General features: G+C 37.5%; 1 protein-coding gene across 4 annotated transcripts in view; it reads right to left on the reverse strand.

The window, feature by feature from the left end:
- Nucleotides 1-13,255, reverse strand: part of mast4 (microtubule associated serine/threonine kinase family member 4) — a 107,280-nt gene extending 94,025 nt beyond the window's left edge. For all 4 annotated transcript variants that reach the window (XM_041969236.1, XM_041969235.1, XM_041969238.1 and 1 more), the window contains exon 1: nucleotides 12,735-13,255. In XM_041969236.1, coding sequence (XP_041825170.1) covers nucleotides 12,735-12,971 — 237 coding nt within the window. In that variant the 5' untranslated portion in view covers nucleotides 12,972-13,255. The remainder of the gene's footprint in view (nucleotides 1-12,734) is intronic.
- Nucleotides 13,256-19,869: the final 6,614 nt, after the last annotated feature.

Below are 19,869 nucleotides of genomic sequence, written 5' to 3' on the forward strand. Positions count from 1 at the left end.
TACACAAACAAACTGTCCAACAAACAGGACAAAGCAAAAGGAAGAGTTGCTTGTATAAATGCAAGGCTGTTTTCAGGAATACTATCCAAAGTTGAATAATAAATACAACAATCCGAGCCAATAAAAACTAGTATTCATGTACTTGCATGCAGTCAATTCCACAATAGACCACAAGGCTAATCTATGAAAATACATAAAAAACTCAAATATGAGTTGCAGCACTTTTCTTGCCGTTTTAACTATTTAATCAGCGTTTTAATTTAAGTCTCAATAACCTGCATGCTTCTGTACAACGGCAGTGAAGAGGGTTCAGTCAATTTCCAAATCAAAAAAAAAAAAATCACCCAAAGCCCCAGAACAAAGAGATATCAATTCCTTTTCTGAAGGCCTTGTGGTGAAGTGTTGTTTATCATTTCACTGAGATGGATGAAAGGAGCCTTTTAATAGCGGGAACAGATTGTTATTAGAGTCCTTCATCGGTTGCTAGGACACAATGAGCGCACGTTTACAGTGAAACAGGAAGCGAGCCCCCGTACATCAAGAGACATTACACCTCCTTCCAGTCAGTGTCGTCCTTTGTTTCGCTCACTGTCCTACTTATCATCATTTCTCATCATTTCCCTGTAAGAATAACATGCACCGACATTGAGGGGACTACTTTTGCCGGAAAATAAGAAATCATTTAGCTGGAAAAGTCAGGACACGCTAACAAAAGGCCCAAAACTCTTCATCAAATTTTGTTTAATTTAAAAAGACAGAGTAATGCATGTTACATAATCTCACTTCATCACAGTTGGTGTCAGATTAATTCACCATTGAATTATAACAAGTTTACGTGAGATTAAGAGGATGATGTCAAAGATCAAAGGGACTCCAGCACTAATTAGCAAGTCAATGCGCGGCTGTTTGAATAGGAGGCAAATGGTCTTTAAGATGAATGACTCATCCTGTGAGAGACATCAGTTTGTTAAAATCCATTTTGATGTAAATCCTTCCCTTTCTATTTTACAATAGCTTTTCAGTTATTCTAGTAAAACTAAGATGTAGCGGACCAAGTGATGAGATCACTCAAAAGAGTAAAAAAAACTAAAGGATTCTCATTTCAAGCTCTCTGCCAAAATTGCAACTGAGATGAATTTTTTTTTGCACATTTAGTTTTAAACAAGCAGTTTTAAAGCAACTTTACTAAACTTTGACAGATTTTTGGACACTGGCACCCCTTAAGGACATCTTATTTGCCATTTATCTTGCATCCTGTTTCCTGAGCTCTCTCTAGTTAGTAAAAGTCAGTCTGATGTTGACTCTTGCTCCAATAATTTCCTCTTGCATCTCTTTGCTAATTCAGTCACAGTGCTCATTCAAAACAGCCATTGTGTTGACATCCAGTTGCTGACATGTAACGCGGTGCCAAAAAGCAAAGCAAAGCTGTCACATGATGCTCCAGACTGGAAACAAGAAGCTGTGAAGTCTGATCTATCAGCTTCGGATGTTGCAGGACAACATCTGTGCATCATGAATGTTAGAGTGTCATCAAATAAGTCAATACTGCATGATTACACAACTCTACTTTTAAATTAACTTTGAGAGCTTTAAGTATTTGTTGAGGTTTCAGATTATTAAACGTTAAAGATAGGAGCTGAACTGTGCAATCTAGGTGCCTTTTAAAATAATACGATTGCATTTAATTCTTTTATAACCCCATTTACCTGCAAAAAAAACAACATCTTGAATGGAAACATATGGTCCATATCTATTTTTAGATGTTACATCCCCAATGTTACACACCTAGTGATTGTTGTTAAGCTACAGACAAGTGCAGCATGCAGGCAGAGTTAAACAGCAACAACTATCTTCTCATTGATTTTCTAATGTCTAATTTTCACAGAACCAGACATTACTCCTAAAACTGGCATGTTTATGAACTGTATCCATGAACTCTTGAACATGTTCATCTGCCTTTTTCTCAGGGTCGACTGCAGCAGAGTAAACCATGTTCTGGCCGACCTTGTCACCCAACATCTGTCTTATTCAACTCTCCCCGAATTCCAGTACAGAACAAGTGTGTTATCCCCTGATCTGCTCCGAGGACCTCGGTGTTTACTCATGAGGACAACAGCAGTACAAAGTCTCACAACTCAAACCCAAACAGCTATGGGACTTAAAATGGCATTTTATGATAGTAAGGAAGTCAATAGACACTTGACAGTGACACTGTCCCTTCAGAAGTTAAAAAAGCCCAGAAAAGCACGAGTTTTGAGCTTGAACTTTGCTTGCTCTCTCTTGGGAATTCAGTTTCCTGTGTTGACAAGAACAGCAATGCTTTCCTTATCCAATTTCATATAGTTATCTATGTTAAGATTTATTATATCCAGTAAACTATGTATTATTTTTCCCACAAACAAAGTGCTTTTTTTCCCTGCAGAGGGCCTTAGAGACTTATTGTATGCATCCCATATGAGCTGCTACACAGAAAGGTCTCAGATTAGAGAACAAGCTGTTATATTTTGGTCATGATGCACATCAGGGAGATCTGCCATGAAAAATACTGGATAAAGCTGAGTAATAGAGGAACCAAAAGAAACCTTAACAGACCTGCATGACTGGGCGACCATGAGGTTTGATCGTAAACACTGATAACTGCAACTTAATTTGGCTACTCACGTGCTTCACTAGCATTTAATATAAAAACAAAACAAATCTATGGCCAAGCATTTTACACTCGACCTTTGCTTCTGAATCCAATCAGCAGCCTCAAATGTTCCCATTTCTTACCTTGGCTCCATTCGAAGACGAACGCTGACCAGTAGTCAATTTCCGACCAAAAGACATTTTTTTTTTTAGGACAGACTTAAGGCTATTTCCTCACAGACAACGCGGGTTAAACCCAAACTTGCACACATACAAAAGGACAGCTGCAAAGAAGTCAAAAATCAGCAACGGCTCAATGACAGCCAAACATAGGAGTGAAAAGAGTCTTAACCAGATTGTGTTAATCCTCTTAGTCTCAAAGAACAAACTGACACGAGAAGTTCCTCTAATCACCCTGCTTGCTTAAACACACGGCTGCTTATTTAGGGGCCCGACACAAGGCTGGGACGACTGAACCAGGGGAGTTAAACATTGTCAAACAGAAGCAAATGTTGATATAAAAGCAAGCGCTGATGCAATGTGTCGGGGTTGCCCTTCCAAATTCAGGGAACAGCTCCTCGCAGAAAAGATCAATTTGGAGTGTTACTTCAAGTCAGACTGAAATTATAGAAATCTGAGTAAAAATGTTACTTTGTGGCTAAATGTTCTTCTCCTCTCTGACTTAATCACAAAATTTGAAGTCAAAATTATCATAAGCTCATCAAACCATTTAAATAAGTTTTCAGACCCATAGTATGTCTTTATGTGCACAGCTTTCCTTCGGATGCTTTTCTCCATGATCCTATTATACTTAGCGGGACTGTTAAACCTTTTCAAGCTGGATGAGGAGTGAAAGTGCACAACCATTTTTAGATCTCAACATATGCTCGACATGGTTCAGGTCAAAACTGTGACTCCACAGCCAGTAAAGGTGTGATGCCTTTTTAAGATGAAATCACTCTTATCTGGACAAGTTTTCACTCCTGTCAGATCATGCAGCATAAAGACTTTCCCACAGAATGAAGCTGCCGCCACCATGTTTGAACATAGGTATTAATGAGGTGATGCTGGTTTTCTCTACACAAATCAGCAAATGGGACCTTTTAGTTTAGAAGAGATCAAATTATTTTATTTCTCATGGTTAAAGTCATTCAGAGGCCCCTTTGAGTCTTAAGCTACATCCACATGAAGACATAACCCATTTTATTTGAAAAACGTTTTCTGTAAAGGCAAAAACTTTTCCAAAGAATGTGTGCGTCCACAAACAATCACTGCGCTGCAAACAGGTTAGCCGTGACACTGTGTAAGTGATACTGCCACCGAAAACAGAATAAGACATAGGCCGTGCATATAAACCCGTACAACAGATTTGCTGTAAAAGCCACGTTATGTTCAGTAGCTTCTGCATCTCAAACGCAACACAGTCAACTGCCAGCTTTTGGCGGGGTTTTTGCATGCAGGTTGAGGGAGAGGTGGGGCTATAGCATCATCTGTTCAGTAGAGACGAGTATGTAAAGGTGGAAACGAAACGGTGGCTCTTTTACATTCGCTCATTTTGGGACCCAGGTTTTAAAAATCTGTTCACATTTAGGCTCCCAAGATGCAGAGGAAACATCCAAAACAATAGAAAAACTTCAGCAGATACACCTAAAAGTGTCTTTTGCGCCTTTACAGACATTATCATATATTTTTCCCTAAATTTATCTTTTGGCCTGATGGCTTGGTTTTCTTTTTAACCTGCACCATCAACTGCAAGAAATTATAAGCATGTTGGAAATAAGTGCCCTCTTGTAGTAGTAGTAGTAGATTATAGCTCATCTTTAAGTATTACTAAGGGTTCAAATATTTCACTTCACTTTTTTTTTTTTTTTTGGTCTATTGGTTTTTAGGAGGAAAACTGTGTAAACTAAGGTGAGCCAGTAACTTGTGGCACAACTCAAAAGCATTTTTTGTAGCACCGTATTCTTCCATCGTTGCTAAATCTTTGTCCAGAGAATGATGTAAGACAGCATTTTATGACGACAACAGTCAATAAAAATAAAAATCAATGCGTGACAGCTCAGTCACTGTTTTTATACTGTGAGTAAAACGCAGCCCAACCTATTCCAGAAAACAGCTCACCTTATTATTTTACTTCTTTACACGTCTATTCTTGTCCTAAAAATGAAACAATCCAATTTGGATGCACTGTAAGCATTAAAATGAACTTTGACAGAGGCCCCTAAGCTATTCATATCTAATACCCAGTAAAGTATAAAAAGACAATTATGAAACTTGCTGGATGTCAAACAAGGTTTTTTTTTTGCTGAAGGGTAATGCAGAAGTGAACAGGAACTGAATTGTAGGAGAAAAGTTCCACTAATGTTTTGATTGAACAGTGAATTGCTTTGAGAGTCTTGAATAGCCCCAAACTGTACAAGTTCACAAATCTATTTCACAAGATGCACCAAGTGGCTACAACAGACCTTAAATGAACCTAAAACGTTTTAAATAACTAACAGAATAACAAAAATTCAAGACAACAAAATTAACCAAAATCCAACACTTGTGGCATAGACATGGAATAAACATTTTTAAATGTACTGTATTTTTTAGCACTGGGACATTTTAAGATATTAAATGTAAACTTGCAAGATAAAAAGCCCGAACAACTCACCTCTACTGGTAGAAAACTCTTAGAACAAAGAAATCTGTTCATATCCACATTCCAAGACAAAGATTATTTCATCACTACACTGAACAGCCTTCTTCCTTTATATTGTGTAATATGAACATCCAGTTCTTCTTACAGACTTAGAATTTTCAGTCAGGATGATTCAACTGAAACAGTGCCACAGTGGCCTAATCCCAATTCCTCCTCTTTGCTCTACTCCTCTCCGTAAACTGGAATGTTTCCATTTTCTTTAAGGAATCAAGTGATCTAAATAAAACCCGAAGCCTCCAGTTGAAGGGCTAAATGAACACTTTATATCAGCAAAATGCAGGGGCAGGGCCAAAAGAGAGGATTTTTGGGACTGGGACAAAGATTCAAAGGAAGAGTTTGGCATTTTCTGTTATGATGCAGATCGGTGCAGCACTAATACACTGAAAACAGGAGTCTGACATAACCTGTAATTAAGGAACGTTGAACAAAAAATTGAATTAGGGCAAAAATAAATTAATTTCATCAATGATTAGTTTGATAAATACATTTCTTTAGAAAAGAAATACTTGTGGGTGTGATAAATTAACAGAAAATTGTGAAAATGATCAAAGTGACTATGATAATAAACAGCTTGTCAGTCCAACTGGTCCATCATGCAACATCCAGAAAACCATGTTTGGTGATTTCTGCTTTGGGAACTTCTATAATGAGTTATTAAAAACTGATTTAAGAATAAGTTTGGGGTTCTTAAATTACATTTGTAGATAATTGTGTTGCAGAACAGAGCTCATATTGAGCAACACTGTACAGAAGACAGGGTGTGGTGTTCATTTTAATGGATTAGGGGTATAAAATGACCTCCACACCTGCCTGAATATCTCCCATCCTCCATTTATTGTCCTATAATTTACTCTTGTTGCCATGAGGGCCCTGCAACCAAAGACAAAGAAGCTAATTCAACAAAGTGCTGTAGTTGTTTTATCCTGAAGTCAGTGATGTTTGCAGAGTGCCTCGTCTCACACATGGTTAGTCTGAACAAACTCATTACTCGCTGCAGAGAAGTGTGTCAGTCTGTTGAAACCGAGCTGCTCCACAGACGAGGAAGACTAATCTCTGTGTGAGATGTTTGATTTTTTTTTCTCTTAACAGCCGTCTAACACTATCGATTGTGCTTTTAGGGAAGTTGCTTTTGTTTGACCAGTGCAATGGTGTTGTAAAATGATCAGCTCTGCCATACAGAGCATCATTCAGTCCAACAGATGTGCATGGACAAACATGGAGTAAAGTCTGTCGGGCTAATGCAGCTGCCTGCTGGGTGATGGATGACGTTAAGTAGGAGTAAAATTAGTTTAACGAATTCAGTGTCGGTAAAGTGAAAGAGGATTACAAGCAGAAAAAAAAAGAAAATCTTATTACCTGCCTAAAATCTGTGTTAGTTTAAACTCTGCATAGCAGGTTTAAAAAAGAAAAAAACCAGCATGATGACATACAGTGTCACATTTTAAGCTAACACAAACAGTTGCTCATTTACTTATCCAGCAGTTACTTAACATTATTCATTTTCAGTTTTTATATATTTGAGGTTTTAAGCATAGATACATCTGACATTAAATCCTTTCATAGTACCAGTAGCACCCTAATCATGAGGGCTAAACATTCACTTAAAACTGGAGTTACATCCAGTAGCTACAACTACAACAACATGAAGTGATAGCGTCACGCTGCATCCTGCAGGCTATTTGACAACTATAACTGATAATCACAATTTCTGAATTAATCAAATCTTGGATGTCAACACACCCAGTGTGACTGAAAGTGAGTCAAAACTGTCTTGCAGACTGGTTGAAAGAGATTAATCTCTTTGTATGCAAGTGGTTGTCGGCATCAGAGCTTCTCTGCAGCACATTGCAATAAGTAAACTTGTGTTATTGTGAAGGATTAGTGAGTTAGGTCCCCTCTTGCAGCCCCAAGTACAGCACTGTCATTGATTAACTGGCAATGATGGGAAAGCAACAAAGACAGATTTGATAAATACCTGCAACTACTGCAGTCATTTAATGAAGAAATACTGACTAAACACCTTCTCACTGCAGACAAAAAACAGATGTTGCAGGGTTTATTGACGAGTGAAAAAGGGGCTTTCAGTGAATTGATGTGCCTGGTTACCTGGAATATACCCCGAGTATAGTATTCACTTCGTTTGAACCCCGTTTTTGGCCTTTGTTTGAACGGCTCAATGGTAAATAATCTACTTTGTCCTGCAGCTAGCTGCTCAAAGCCATTTGCAAGTTGTCAAAGAAAATTTATAATCCTTAATTTTGAGATGTACATAAATTAGCATTCCAGCCAACAGGGGTGCTGGTTTTGAAGGTCCATATTATACATTTCATTTTCATATGGCTATCATTTTTGGGCCTCATAAACAGGCTATGAGGACACATATGACTGTTAGAAAACCTTTAGAAAGTGAATTTTGCATAATATGGGACCTTTAAGTAAAAGAAACCTGCATGTTTGAAAATAATATCAGATTTGTGATTTTAATCGTTTTTTTTAAATGGAGGGTGCTTCCAAATCACTAAAAACAGTGATTTTACATCTAAAAATACAATAGAAAAGGAGGGAAAACCCACACCTTTCTCTTCCTGAATGTGATGCTTCTACAAAGTGCTCATGCATCTGCGTTTACATGCAAAAACTTGTTATGCTTGAGGCAATAAGCATAGTCAGCAACAACTTTTAGTCAGAGTGATTTCTGTGTTAGAGCTGGGTGATTAGGTCAAATATGTCTTGGTATTTCTAGTGATAATGCACATCTCTTATATATATATATATATATATATTATCTAGAGTAGCAATATCAGTCCTTAACATCTAATGCCTTAAATCCTTAAATGTATACTGCAATCTAAAGCAACTTTATCCCCAAAATCCCAATTATTTACTTATTGCTTCATTATTACTATTATCAGAACTCAATGACTAAAACAGTGACTGGAAAGTGAACTGTGAAGACTTAGATGATCCAAGAGTCCTTGATTCTTGAGATGTGATGTCATTTGATAAAAATTACAGGATGTGCTTACATCCGAGGACTATTAAAAAAAAAAAGATAAAATGTGCAAAATAACATTTATGAAGCAATAACGGACATTCAAATACTGTGACAGCTATAAATTTAGTCCTGAGTTACATTTAGTGTTGGCTTTCTATACCCAACCCTATACTGTAAACAGCTGCATGCTGTGGGTGAAAACACAACGAAACCGATCAGACTGAATCCACAAACATAAGGATGCAAACCAGACGGCTAAACACTGAGCTTAAACCTGCAGTTTTCAGGGAAAATTCTCTGAGCATTGCTCACAAAAATTAAACATTTGAGACAATATTATCATCTGCGGCTGCTTTACAATCACTTTTGTATCCACACACCAGATGTGTGTATTTTAACTGAGCTGATCTGGGCACAGCATGACGCATCTAACCCCACTGCTGAGGAAGCCTCCCTGTTTATGTTAGTGCTCACTGTGAGTCGAAGATAATCCACCTAATTGTGACGTAACTGTTGCACAAACATCTGCAGTTTTTATCAACACTGATAGCGAAACCAGAATAAGGAGAGCTCCTCCAAACAGATGCCATATCGTTAGCCTCAAAGCATAATTGTCCGAGTCATTTATATTTCACTCCACTCTCTTAACACTGCTGATTCCCTGTGCATCATCATTTCTGAAAACCTTAAAACATGACTGAGGCGATGATGCTATGAGGCTAACGATATTACAGGAGACACTGCTGACAGTATAACATTTGGTGATCCTCCATGTGAAAAATATTTGTCTTTATTACAGTAACATGCAAAATTAAAAAAAAAAAAAAAGCAAAAGGAAAAAATACATTTAAGCATAAACCAACTGGAAATACCCACAATGTGCTGTCACAGCACAGCAGGTAGCAAAGAGAAAGCAAGGAAGACAGAATTTATGATTATGAGGGGATATAAAAGCAGCAGTACATATAATAATATAATGATTAACAAACTGAGAAGTTGTGTATTTTAGAAAACAGTGTCAAAACCGTTGTATTAGACATCTGTATTTATAGCAGCTATACAAACAAGTAAAGACCAGGAAAGTCTCAGTTGTTTGAAACTTATCAAAGGGGGGTCTTAAACATGGTAAACATTAAAGGTGTGTTATAACATTTTACATTTAAACGCTTAAAAACTTTTTGTTTTTTTAATAAATACTAGATCATTTGAATTTAAGACTGAATTTAAGATTGAATTAGATGTCAACAGTGCGATTAAACAGAATAAATACCGTAAATAAACAAGAACTCACTTCAGAGGAGTTGCATTCAAAGGCCGAGTGGTTTGTAATCATGGTTTTAATGTGTGTGAAGTTCTCTAAGATTCAAGTGGGACTTCATTAAGGAGGAAGACAAATGCCTTAATTTCTTACCATTAGAGAGATTTTCTATTCCAAACACTGTTCCCATGTCATTTTTCTCCACTTGCACTCTCTTCTGCCAGTTGTGTAATTTTAGGTAGGTTGTCAAAAGGGACTAATCACATGCAGTATTTAAAGGCAGTGATGGCATAAAAACTAAAAAGAAAATGACAGTTTAGTTTGCTTACATACATACACAACTTGCAACAAAGTCATCTCAGGACACTTCACAGAGAAAATAAATTGAACATAGGGCTGCAGGATAGTTTTTTAAATCATTTTTTAAATGATAAAGTATATAGTTAGTGGCAACTTCAACAGTTTGAATAAACCTTGAAAACTGCAGTTTTGCAGATCTAAATTAAACAAATATGAGAACAAAAACTAAATGCTGATAATTACACACAAGATGTTTTAGGGCAGAGGTCCCCAACCCCGGTCCTCAAGGCCCACTATCCTGCAGGTCTGCTGCAACACACCTGACTCAAGTTAAACGGCTCTCTGACAAGCTCTGCACACGTCTGCTAATAAGCCATTGATTTAAATCAGGTGTGTTGGAGCAGGGAGGCATCAAAGTCCTGCAGGATAGTGGGCCTTGAGGACCGGGGTTGGGGACCTCTGCTTTAGGAAACATAAAAATTTGTTAAAATTTAAATATTATATCATTATATGCATATTTTAACATAGCAAAACAGGTGCAACCTCTTCTATAACACATCTCGATCTCATATTAAAACTGATGGACAGTGAGAGTCCATATGCATCAACAAAAACCTGTTTACTAATCTTATTTCTGATATCTTCTATTATGTATTAAAGAAAGGATTATGCATGGGATAATCTGTAGATAGCATTCTCCATTACTGCCCACAACTCCAGACAGATTTACTTGTCTGGAATGGACAAATTGCTGCAAAGCACGGAGAGATTTAAAAAGACAGGCACCAAATATAGTATAAAACCTCCATGAAGCGTCACCATATGCAGAATCTCCCCACCTAAAGTACCTGTGGGGAGCAGACTTAGCACTAAGTCTGCAAAATGAGTGGTAACTCAGCCGGTCAGAAGTGATGTCATGCGTTCTCATAAGACTTTCCTTTTTTAACTCTTTGGGTTTAAGTCACAGGTCAAGGTTCCCTGATTGACCCTGCGGTGATACCCATCTGCTTTGCAGTGTTAGGCCAGTACAATGTCTGTTTAGTTTAGAGTAACAGGTCATGTTACATGTCTTCTTCAGTGGTCAGCACAAGTAAGGTTGCTGCTTTTAAATCAACGTCAAACTCGTATTTCAAAGGTGTCGGGAGGAAAAGGGCATAGGGTTCATTCTACTACAAAATTAGGACAGCTTGTTATCTCTGTTATGATGGAGAGGAACATTAAAATTCTTGCGATATTGCATTTATTTTCAACTTTTTCCTACTATAAACATTATTTTAAAAAAAATGTATGTCAGTAAAATAAAAAAAAATTATGTGGAGCAGAAAATGTAATAAGAGATGTGTGAGTTCTTGTCCCTCGCATGTTATATCTCAGCACTATTAAGGTAATGGACTGTCAAACTGTCATTCAGCCAAACCAAAGTAGTCAAGCAGCACTGATAGCAAACATGACACCACCCAGGGGCTTCATCCATGGTGTGAGTGTTGAAGAGCCTGTTAAACAGAGAAATACTGGCTTACAAAAAACACAAGGATGGGTATCAAGTAGATTAGCTGCATTTAACTTTTGGTCATCGCACTATATGCAATTTGGCCTTTGGCTGCTGGTCAGTTTACTGCACACAGCATTAAAGATGAGGCAAAAAAAAAAAAAAAACAGTGGAGTAACATTAGGAAATCGTTACGCAATTTTCTACATGTATACTGTTTTAGCTACACAAAAAGTAATGCTGCCTCATCTTATACTTAAGAAAAGGTTTAAAGGTCAGATGAATGTGTGAAATTTCAATGCACCAATGAGGCTGCGCTGTGCAAATTAAAGCCAGTCAAACCAGTCTGCAGGCGTATCCACGGTAAGTGTTTGACATGAAAAGGGTGAGACTTGAATTGTGTCTTCCTCATTTTCTCCGTCTGTTTCCTGAGTAAAAATCACAAAAGCAGTGCTCTCCTCTAAAGGATTGTATCTTGCCAACTCTGAGTATTTTGTGTATAACAACTCATTTCTCTTATAGATCAAAACCTCCAATAAAAACAAACTTTATTTAATAAATACCACTGTTATGATTTACTGAATCCTATAAGATGCCTTAAATCAGTTACAGCTCAATAAAAGACCTTTTCATGATGCAGAACTTTCTGATGCAGGTAGGCAAAAACATCTGTATCCTTGTCTTTAATTTCCAAATGAATGAATACCATCTTCACACATTCACAAATTATTAGAGAAATTAGGTTGAACCACATTCCACAGAGATGAGAGCCTGTCATTTTTCCAAGAGGACAAATGTCTGCTGATGGACTGCAAAACTTTTTAAACAAATCTGCACTTAAAGACGTGAAACATGAGGAAAAAGTTGACCAAATGGGTTTTCTTCCAGATCAAGAGTATTGTGCCTTCAAATACAGAGCAGGCTCATAGTTACATAACACTTACAGATTTTGACTGACAGAGCCAGGACTAAGCAGTGCTGATGGGATGTGTGGTGAGTAGGAGCTGTAATAAAAGCAATTTGGCTGCTGCCTTCAGGGCAATCTGATAAACATGATCTTAGCTGAGGCAGGGCGCCTGTCTTAAAACATGTTGCGTGCAAGAGAAAACTGATAAGTTAACTTTTGTAGAGGCGTTTTGCCGGTTGACTGTAGGTTTTAAGGGAATTACAAACACAACTCAACTAAAAAGTGTGCTTATTCACCATTGTGTTGTCTTTTCAGTTTAGTCTTCATTAATCAGTTATTTGATTATATGTCTGAGAAAGCTTCTTCTTTTGTTTAAAGTTGTCTAATAGTAATAAAAGAGCAATTAGCTGCTCTTAAATTAAATCAATTTTGGCCAGATGTTTGTGTGTTTACCTTCTCATCTTCTTCATCGTCTTCATAATCGTCCTCTGGTGTCTCCTTGTCATATTCTGCATGTCCTCCGTCCTCTTCTTCATTTACAGCTTCAAAGTCCAAGCTGTGACCATCATGTCCAGCTTCGTAAACTTTAATATCCACCGCAGCCACCACTTCCTCCCCCTCGGACAAGGTTTGTGAGCCGGACGAAAGACTCTCGCCGCTTCCAGACGCCGAAAAACGTTTCTCCTCCATAACGTCTAATGCGACGTTTTGTGCTTTTTAATTACCTGACAACGCACCTGTTCGGTTCATTTTCGCAGGAGGGAGCCGCGTGCCACTTTGTTTTCTGTTCCTCATTAGTCGAAGTGGAAACAAAGTCGCGACTTTGACGTCCAGAGTTGACGATATTTTAAGTACCTGTTCTACGCCAACGTTGGCCCACAGCCAGGCTCTCCTTAGAGCCTTAGCTGTCAGTTGTCTCCTTTTAGATTTTGTCGCTCATGACTTTCCCAGCTGCGCGAGTCCATGCTGTCACTGCCCTTCATATCTCACAACTACAGCCTGCTGCGGCCCCCAAAATAAGCCCCTCCCACAACATGAAAGCGCTGACCAATCAGATCACTGCAGATGACAACCTAACAAGCCCTCCGTTTGTTTGCTTTTTTACGCTCAAAATTTAATAAATATTCTCTTTTTTATTTATTATGTTTGTAGTTGCTAATTCCTTTCTTATTAGTTCTCTCGTTTTTGCTTTCAATCTTTCTGTCTTTAGAAACACAGCTCAGACACACACCCACATACAACAGGAAAAATCCCAGTTTTTTTTTTTTTACTCATCTGCAAATCAGTGACCTGTTACTTTCAGCTAAATTCTTCTCTTTATTATTAAAACTTACTTTAAACTTTGTGGATGTTGTTTTCCTCTCATATTGTGTCATATCTTATACTGTGTGTACCCTCTCAAAGTATAAATTAAACAGTGCGGTGAAACCTTAATTTCCATATTAAACAAGGAGATTATTCCAAAGCTTTTAGGTCAAATACTCATAATTTTCAGGTCAAAGCATTTAAAATGTGTCTGTAGTCATAAAAATAATATCTACTTTATTTATTAATTTTTTTCCTTATGTCTTACATTTAATCACTGGATGAGTCAACGTCTAATAAAATGGCCCTGTACTTGATAATTAGGTGGCAGGCACCTGACAAGCCTTGTCCCTGGCTCCTTAACCTTTGTTCCATGTCTCAGGCTTGCTCCACCATCTTCTGGGTGGGTGTGTGCTCATCCCAGCTTCTCTTCTTGTAGGTGCTCCTGATGATTGTTACTTTTGTTTTCTTACAGAGGCCATAAGATGTTCTCTGTTAAGTTTCTTCACAGATGTAGCCACTAATTGTCTGGCTTTTCTGTTCACACTTTGATTGTACAGCTGTTGCTGTTGTTTTCTATCTTTTGTATCTCTGTCTCCTTTATATTCTTTCCACTCTACTTTTCCATTCTCTTCACCAGCATTAATTTGTAATTCAGCAATAACCAAATAAGGACAAAACAAACTTGTCTGGCACAACATTGCAGCCAGACCACCATACTGTTGTTATGACACTGAACAGGACAAGGTTTAAAGAGAGAGAGAAAAAACTGTTAATTAACATGTCCCAAAAATGAGAAGGTACTGTTGACGAGCAAGAGGGCTGTTCACTCTTTAAGAACAAATAGATTATTACATTTGAATATTATTTATGATAAGAAATACCCAAATAGTAAAATCCCAGCAAAGAGCATCACAACGAGATAGTATCTATTACTAGGCGCCTCTAATACTTTCCAACATGGAGACCTGGAAACAGGACACCCCAAAGAAGTCCCATTGCTCTCTTTGTGTGGTCAGGATTACCATGAACTGCATGACCTAGAATCCAAACAGATTACACCTCAGGGAGCAAACAGATTTCTACATTATCAATTATTCTGAAAAGAAATCCTCTAAGCCGTAGAATACTCTGCATATATAACGTTCCCACGGGCAAGGCATGAGAGTAAAAGCAAACTAAACTTTGTTATCCCTGAAACAACATAAGTCTTGAGCAGAGTCCTACAGTTTCTTCTTTTACTTTAGAAGATTAAAAGAAACATCATTAAAACACAAGGAGACATTTGGCTGATTGAAGAGGAAACTACAGACTGTATTGCATATGGCAATACTGTAATAATTATTAAAATTCTTCAAATAGTTTTCATTGAACTCTGACAGTTCTTCCTGATGGCAGAGGTTCATATTCAGATGTTGAGGGTCTGTGATGACTTTTGTTGCTTGTTTTTCATGATGTGCCCCTTCTGTATGCTCTCATATGCTTTTGACTATTTTTATCCTTGTGTATGCTTTTGTGTATGATGTTTTGTGTATACTAGCAAGCTAACTTATCAATTGCACTCCTAAGTTGCCTTAGCAAAGCACTACTAAGTCATAGACATCTTAGATGAGTGCATATCTAAATCTGCATTGACATAGAGCAGAAAAGTGTACCCAGGTGCAGGAATAACAATCAAATTGTTTAACAGGCTTCAGTATCAGCCAGGAAAAAAAATCTCCTGATTTACTTCAAGACCCTTTCTTTACTTGTGTTGAACTGCATATGTGCTTGCTGTTTACATGGGATATTTTCTGAATGGATAGCCTATGTTCAGTCAAACTCACTTCACATTTTTATGAAGCCCTGTGTGACTTTGTTTCTCAGAAATGTGTTTCCATATATTTAAATACAGCAGGGCAGCAATCTCATGTGCAGCAGCTGCAGTGCAGTTAATTTCCACTAGGGGGCACACCTGCACTAATATCTGCAACTATTGCAACTAGAGCTGGATGTCAAACATTCAGAATATGAACTAGCCTGCTGCTGTAAACATGAACTCACCATCACTGGTTATGTATGAGTTTTATTTCATTTTTTTGTTGCTCTTCTTCAAAGATCATTTACAGGTCATGAAAACATCTGAAGGCATCACACCAAATGAATCAGCAAGTTTTAAGATTATCAGTCAGCCAACTTCCTCACTTTTGCTCTTTGTTCACAAATATATTAAATAGTTTTATTTGCCTGATTTCAATTTCTAAATATTTTTATAAGTTCCAAAAAAGAATCCAATGTCAATAAAAAATAACAAAGCCTTAAAGTACAGTGAGTCATTTTATGATTATTTGAACCCAATAATGTAAAATATGCACTCACATAATTTTAGATTATATAGCTGATGTCTTGCAAGTGCCATTAAAGGTATATTTTTTATCATAGTATCACACCCACTAAAGATAAGCTAAAATAAACTTTGCACATGCACATGTACAGTAGCCATATTTAACCACACTGAATGTGAGCAGTTTCACCGGCAGTAACAATGACTCCATTTGTTACTATTAACTCTGAGCTCCACATGCAGTGAGCTCAACAAGGCTTCTGTGCTTTCCACAAGCCTCATCTAAAAGATTATGTCACTGTACACTGAGCTGAGTGAACACAGACGTGGGTATATGAGAGCCAATAAGCCCCACCGGCTTTTGATCTAGTGTTGACATTGTGGCGCGTCAACACCAGGGAAAGTGTTGACATCCAGATAGATCCTGTGTAAATTGCTGGCCTGCATATGAGCTGACCATTTCTAACAACAATACCATCAGGATGAACACCTTTATGCAGCCTGGCAGCATCTGTACCAGTACAGCCTGGAAGCAGCACTACTGAACTTTGGCGCCCCCTAACAAAAGCTCATTTGACATCCATCTTGTTTTCCATCTCTTCTCTCCAGCAAACTAAAAGTCAGTCCGATGTTGACTCTTGCTCTTTCACTCTCTTTTACTCCTCTGATGATGTCCTCTTGAGTTTCTTTGCACGTTTAAAACAAGCAGTGTATCACTATCCAGCTGCTGGGTTAAGATGTGGTGCATTTAAGCAAAACTCAGTTGTAATGTGACACAGGTGTGTGTTGGAAAATGCAATTTCTCAGCCTCAGGATGCTGCTAGGCAACAACGGCTCCAGGAATGAGCATAATAAAGGTCATTGCACCATCAACGCCAGTCAGAAACATCTATTTCTGAGGTCAGAAACTTACATAGTACCATTTTAATATAAGGGTGATCCTGAGCTTTTAATCCAGCACACTCATCAGGCAAAAATGCAGATGTCAACTGTTTTCTCTTTGAAAGAAATGTTCTTCTTTGTTCTGTTTGATGCCAAGGCGATTCATGATGGACATTAATCAGATCTGTAAAGTCACCCAAAATCTCTAAATGGTGTTATGTTTTCATGCTATCAACCTGCTTCAGCCTGTTTCATGAGGACAACCAGTGTATATGTGATCACAGCTGTTAGTTCACAAAAATCAAATGTCAAATTTCAGGGTGTTTCATGCAGTTGTGCTTGGAACGTATTTGTGTACATTATTATTCAAACTAGACAATAACTCATTGGTCTTAGTGGAAGAAAAACACAGCATTAATCACTTGGCTCTCAAGGGGAAAGAGTGGGAAAAAAAAGACACCACTGAAGAGAAAGAGATGAACTGAAAACACGTCAGAAAAGAACCAGCGTTCTTGGTTTGACTAATTTATGGAAATGTTTTTAAATCCAGACGGAGTGAATACAGAGCAAGTATTGGTAGTATAATCAAAGAACTTTGTATAAATGTAGAACTATTGCAACTTATTCAGATGAATTTAAAACAAACATTTGATCAATAATGCACAAATACCACCTCGCTGTGGGACAACTTGTAAAAGCCTGTACTCATCGGTGGGGCCCTCAAGGGCAAACAACGAAGAACTAAAGGATTCGGATCAAAGCAAAACACTCAGAGAGGAACCCACATAGCATTTCAGCTCTCACTGAGTCACAGCACTTTGCAGATCTTTTGACTGATAAGAATTAAGGTGGGGAAATTTACGTTTGAAGAACATGAGTAGGCAGGTAGTCGGTCGTTTACCGGAAATTAGTTTCCTGTGACCGAGATCTTTAAATGTTGTTTTTTAATTTAATGAAGAAAAAGCAAACAAACTGTCTAAAGTCTGTTTCTTTGTCAGATTCGTTGACAGCTTAGCACCAAATTCTTTACCTGCACCCCAAGTGGAAACATACGCTTTACAAAACAGCAGCTTTACACTTTGCTCTGCACGGTGGTAGAAACCTCAAGTTCAATGTTAAGATTTTCATCATGATAAAGAGCTTTAATGACGTTTCTTTGGGGCTGCTATCTTAAGCCAGTGAAGTGTGAAGTCAACTTCCTGTGTGTTTACACTTGAGTACAGAAGGAGGAACCGGCATGAAAAAGTACATGAAACACCCCTTTTTCCAGTTTCTCCTTCTTAAAAACAACTTATAACACTTAAAACACCCATACATGCTTATTTTAACTGATTTCACCTCACTAAGCACACATTAGAGCAGCCGGTTTTCAGCTCCTTTCTTCTGTTCCTCATCACGAACACCCAGTTAGACATGTTAAGGAGAGTGGTGATACCACCCTACTTCACCATAAAACATAAAAAAAACAACATGCAAATGTGATAAAAGGGACAGATCTTCTCCAGACAAAACTGAAAACATTTCTTGCAATGAAGAGGATTATAATAGATTTAAGGCCACTTTTAGTCAGAAAAATATTAAATTATTTGGATTTTTTTACCCCATAATAAAAAAATTCCTTTGCTTTGATTTTCGTACAAATGCATTGATTTCTTCCCCAGTCTACAGCAAATCCAGATCTTCACTTTAGGATTTACAGGTTACCATTTACCCGAAGCAAGGATATGCTAGAAAAATGTCCCTGCCTGTGCACAAAGATACAGATTTACCCTGAACATAAAAATAACTTAGTGTGGAGAGATGGATCAGATGTTGGAGGCAGCCTTAATGTCAGACTGGTTTGTTCCAAAGTAACAACTTCTTCTAAGCAGAAAAAATGAATATAAACTGTGAAGCACGGCAGTGGAAGAGTTATGGTTTGGGGTTGAGTATAGAGAGTATAGAGAGTGAAGTTGCCAATGTTGTTCTACATGAGTTAATAATCACCAAAGCTTAAACTGCTGCCAAGAGATTTTATTATATTTCTGGAACATTTTCTCTAACTTTCTTACTGATTGACCTTGGTATATGTAAATAGAGGCAAAATGGCTGCACAGAAGTTGTCTTTAGCAGCACTCAAACCATGATTTTACTGGAACAGAGAAGCAGCCTCACAATGTTTTCAAACGGGCCAGGACTGATCTTATTTGGACATGAACGAGAAGCCATCCGATACCCTCAGACATGAGCTGTAGCTCAGAAAGATTGAGCCACCCCTAAAATATAATCCAAATTTTTTTATGAAAAAATGTCATGAAATTAAAGAAAGTTGTTCTCAGAGATACAGCTGATATTTTCCTGAGTGATTGTAAATAAAACTTGATTTATCTACACACACACACACACAATCTGTAGACACTGTTACTGGAAAGTTTTTTGTGTCAAAATATTCTTTAAACTGTTTTAATTAACATCTTTTGGTAGAAATTGGAGAAATTTATGAATAACTTTCTTTTGTGGTAACTTTAGTGACCGTTAGATGATTTGTTAAGAAGTTAACTTTTCACAATAAAAATACATTTGAACATTAATAAAAGGAAGAAAAGAGGATATTTACAACTGGAAACTAGAAAGTGGAAAGCAAAACTCTTCTGATTATTTCATTTAACATCAACAAACTGTATAAAGAGGAGCTCAGATTACTCTCATGAAGTAACAGATGACAGGAATGATGTAAAAGTGGTATAAAATGATTAAATCCTGTGCAGCTCTGTTGCTGTAAACAGGAAAGTGCGACTAATTTTCAGCTTTGGTTTCATGTGTCACACCAGCTGCCCAGAAATCATCTACTTTGGCCAGGGAACTTCTAAAAGAAGCATGCATGGAGTTTTCTGAGAGTGTGTTCTATTTCCTTTCATGGTTTAAAATATTTTTTGTTTTAGTGGATGACAGCAGGTAAAAAAAAACCCGCAAAAGTACAACTGAACTGTTTGATTCATTTAATGTGCTTGAATTACTAGTTTAATCAATTTAACCAATATAAACATATTATGTTATATGTAAACATTAATTTGATCTCATCATTTAGGGAAAAAACAA

This window comes from Melanotaenia boesemani, chromosome 19, assembly GCF_017639745.1.
Source record: "Melanotaenia boesemani isolate fMelBoe1 chromosome 19, fMelBoe1.pri, whole genome shotgun sequence".
Lineage (NCBI taxonomy): Eukaryota > Metazoa > Chordata > Actinopteri > Atheriniformes > Melanotaeniidae > Melanotaenia > Melanotaenia boesemani.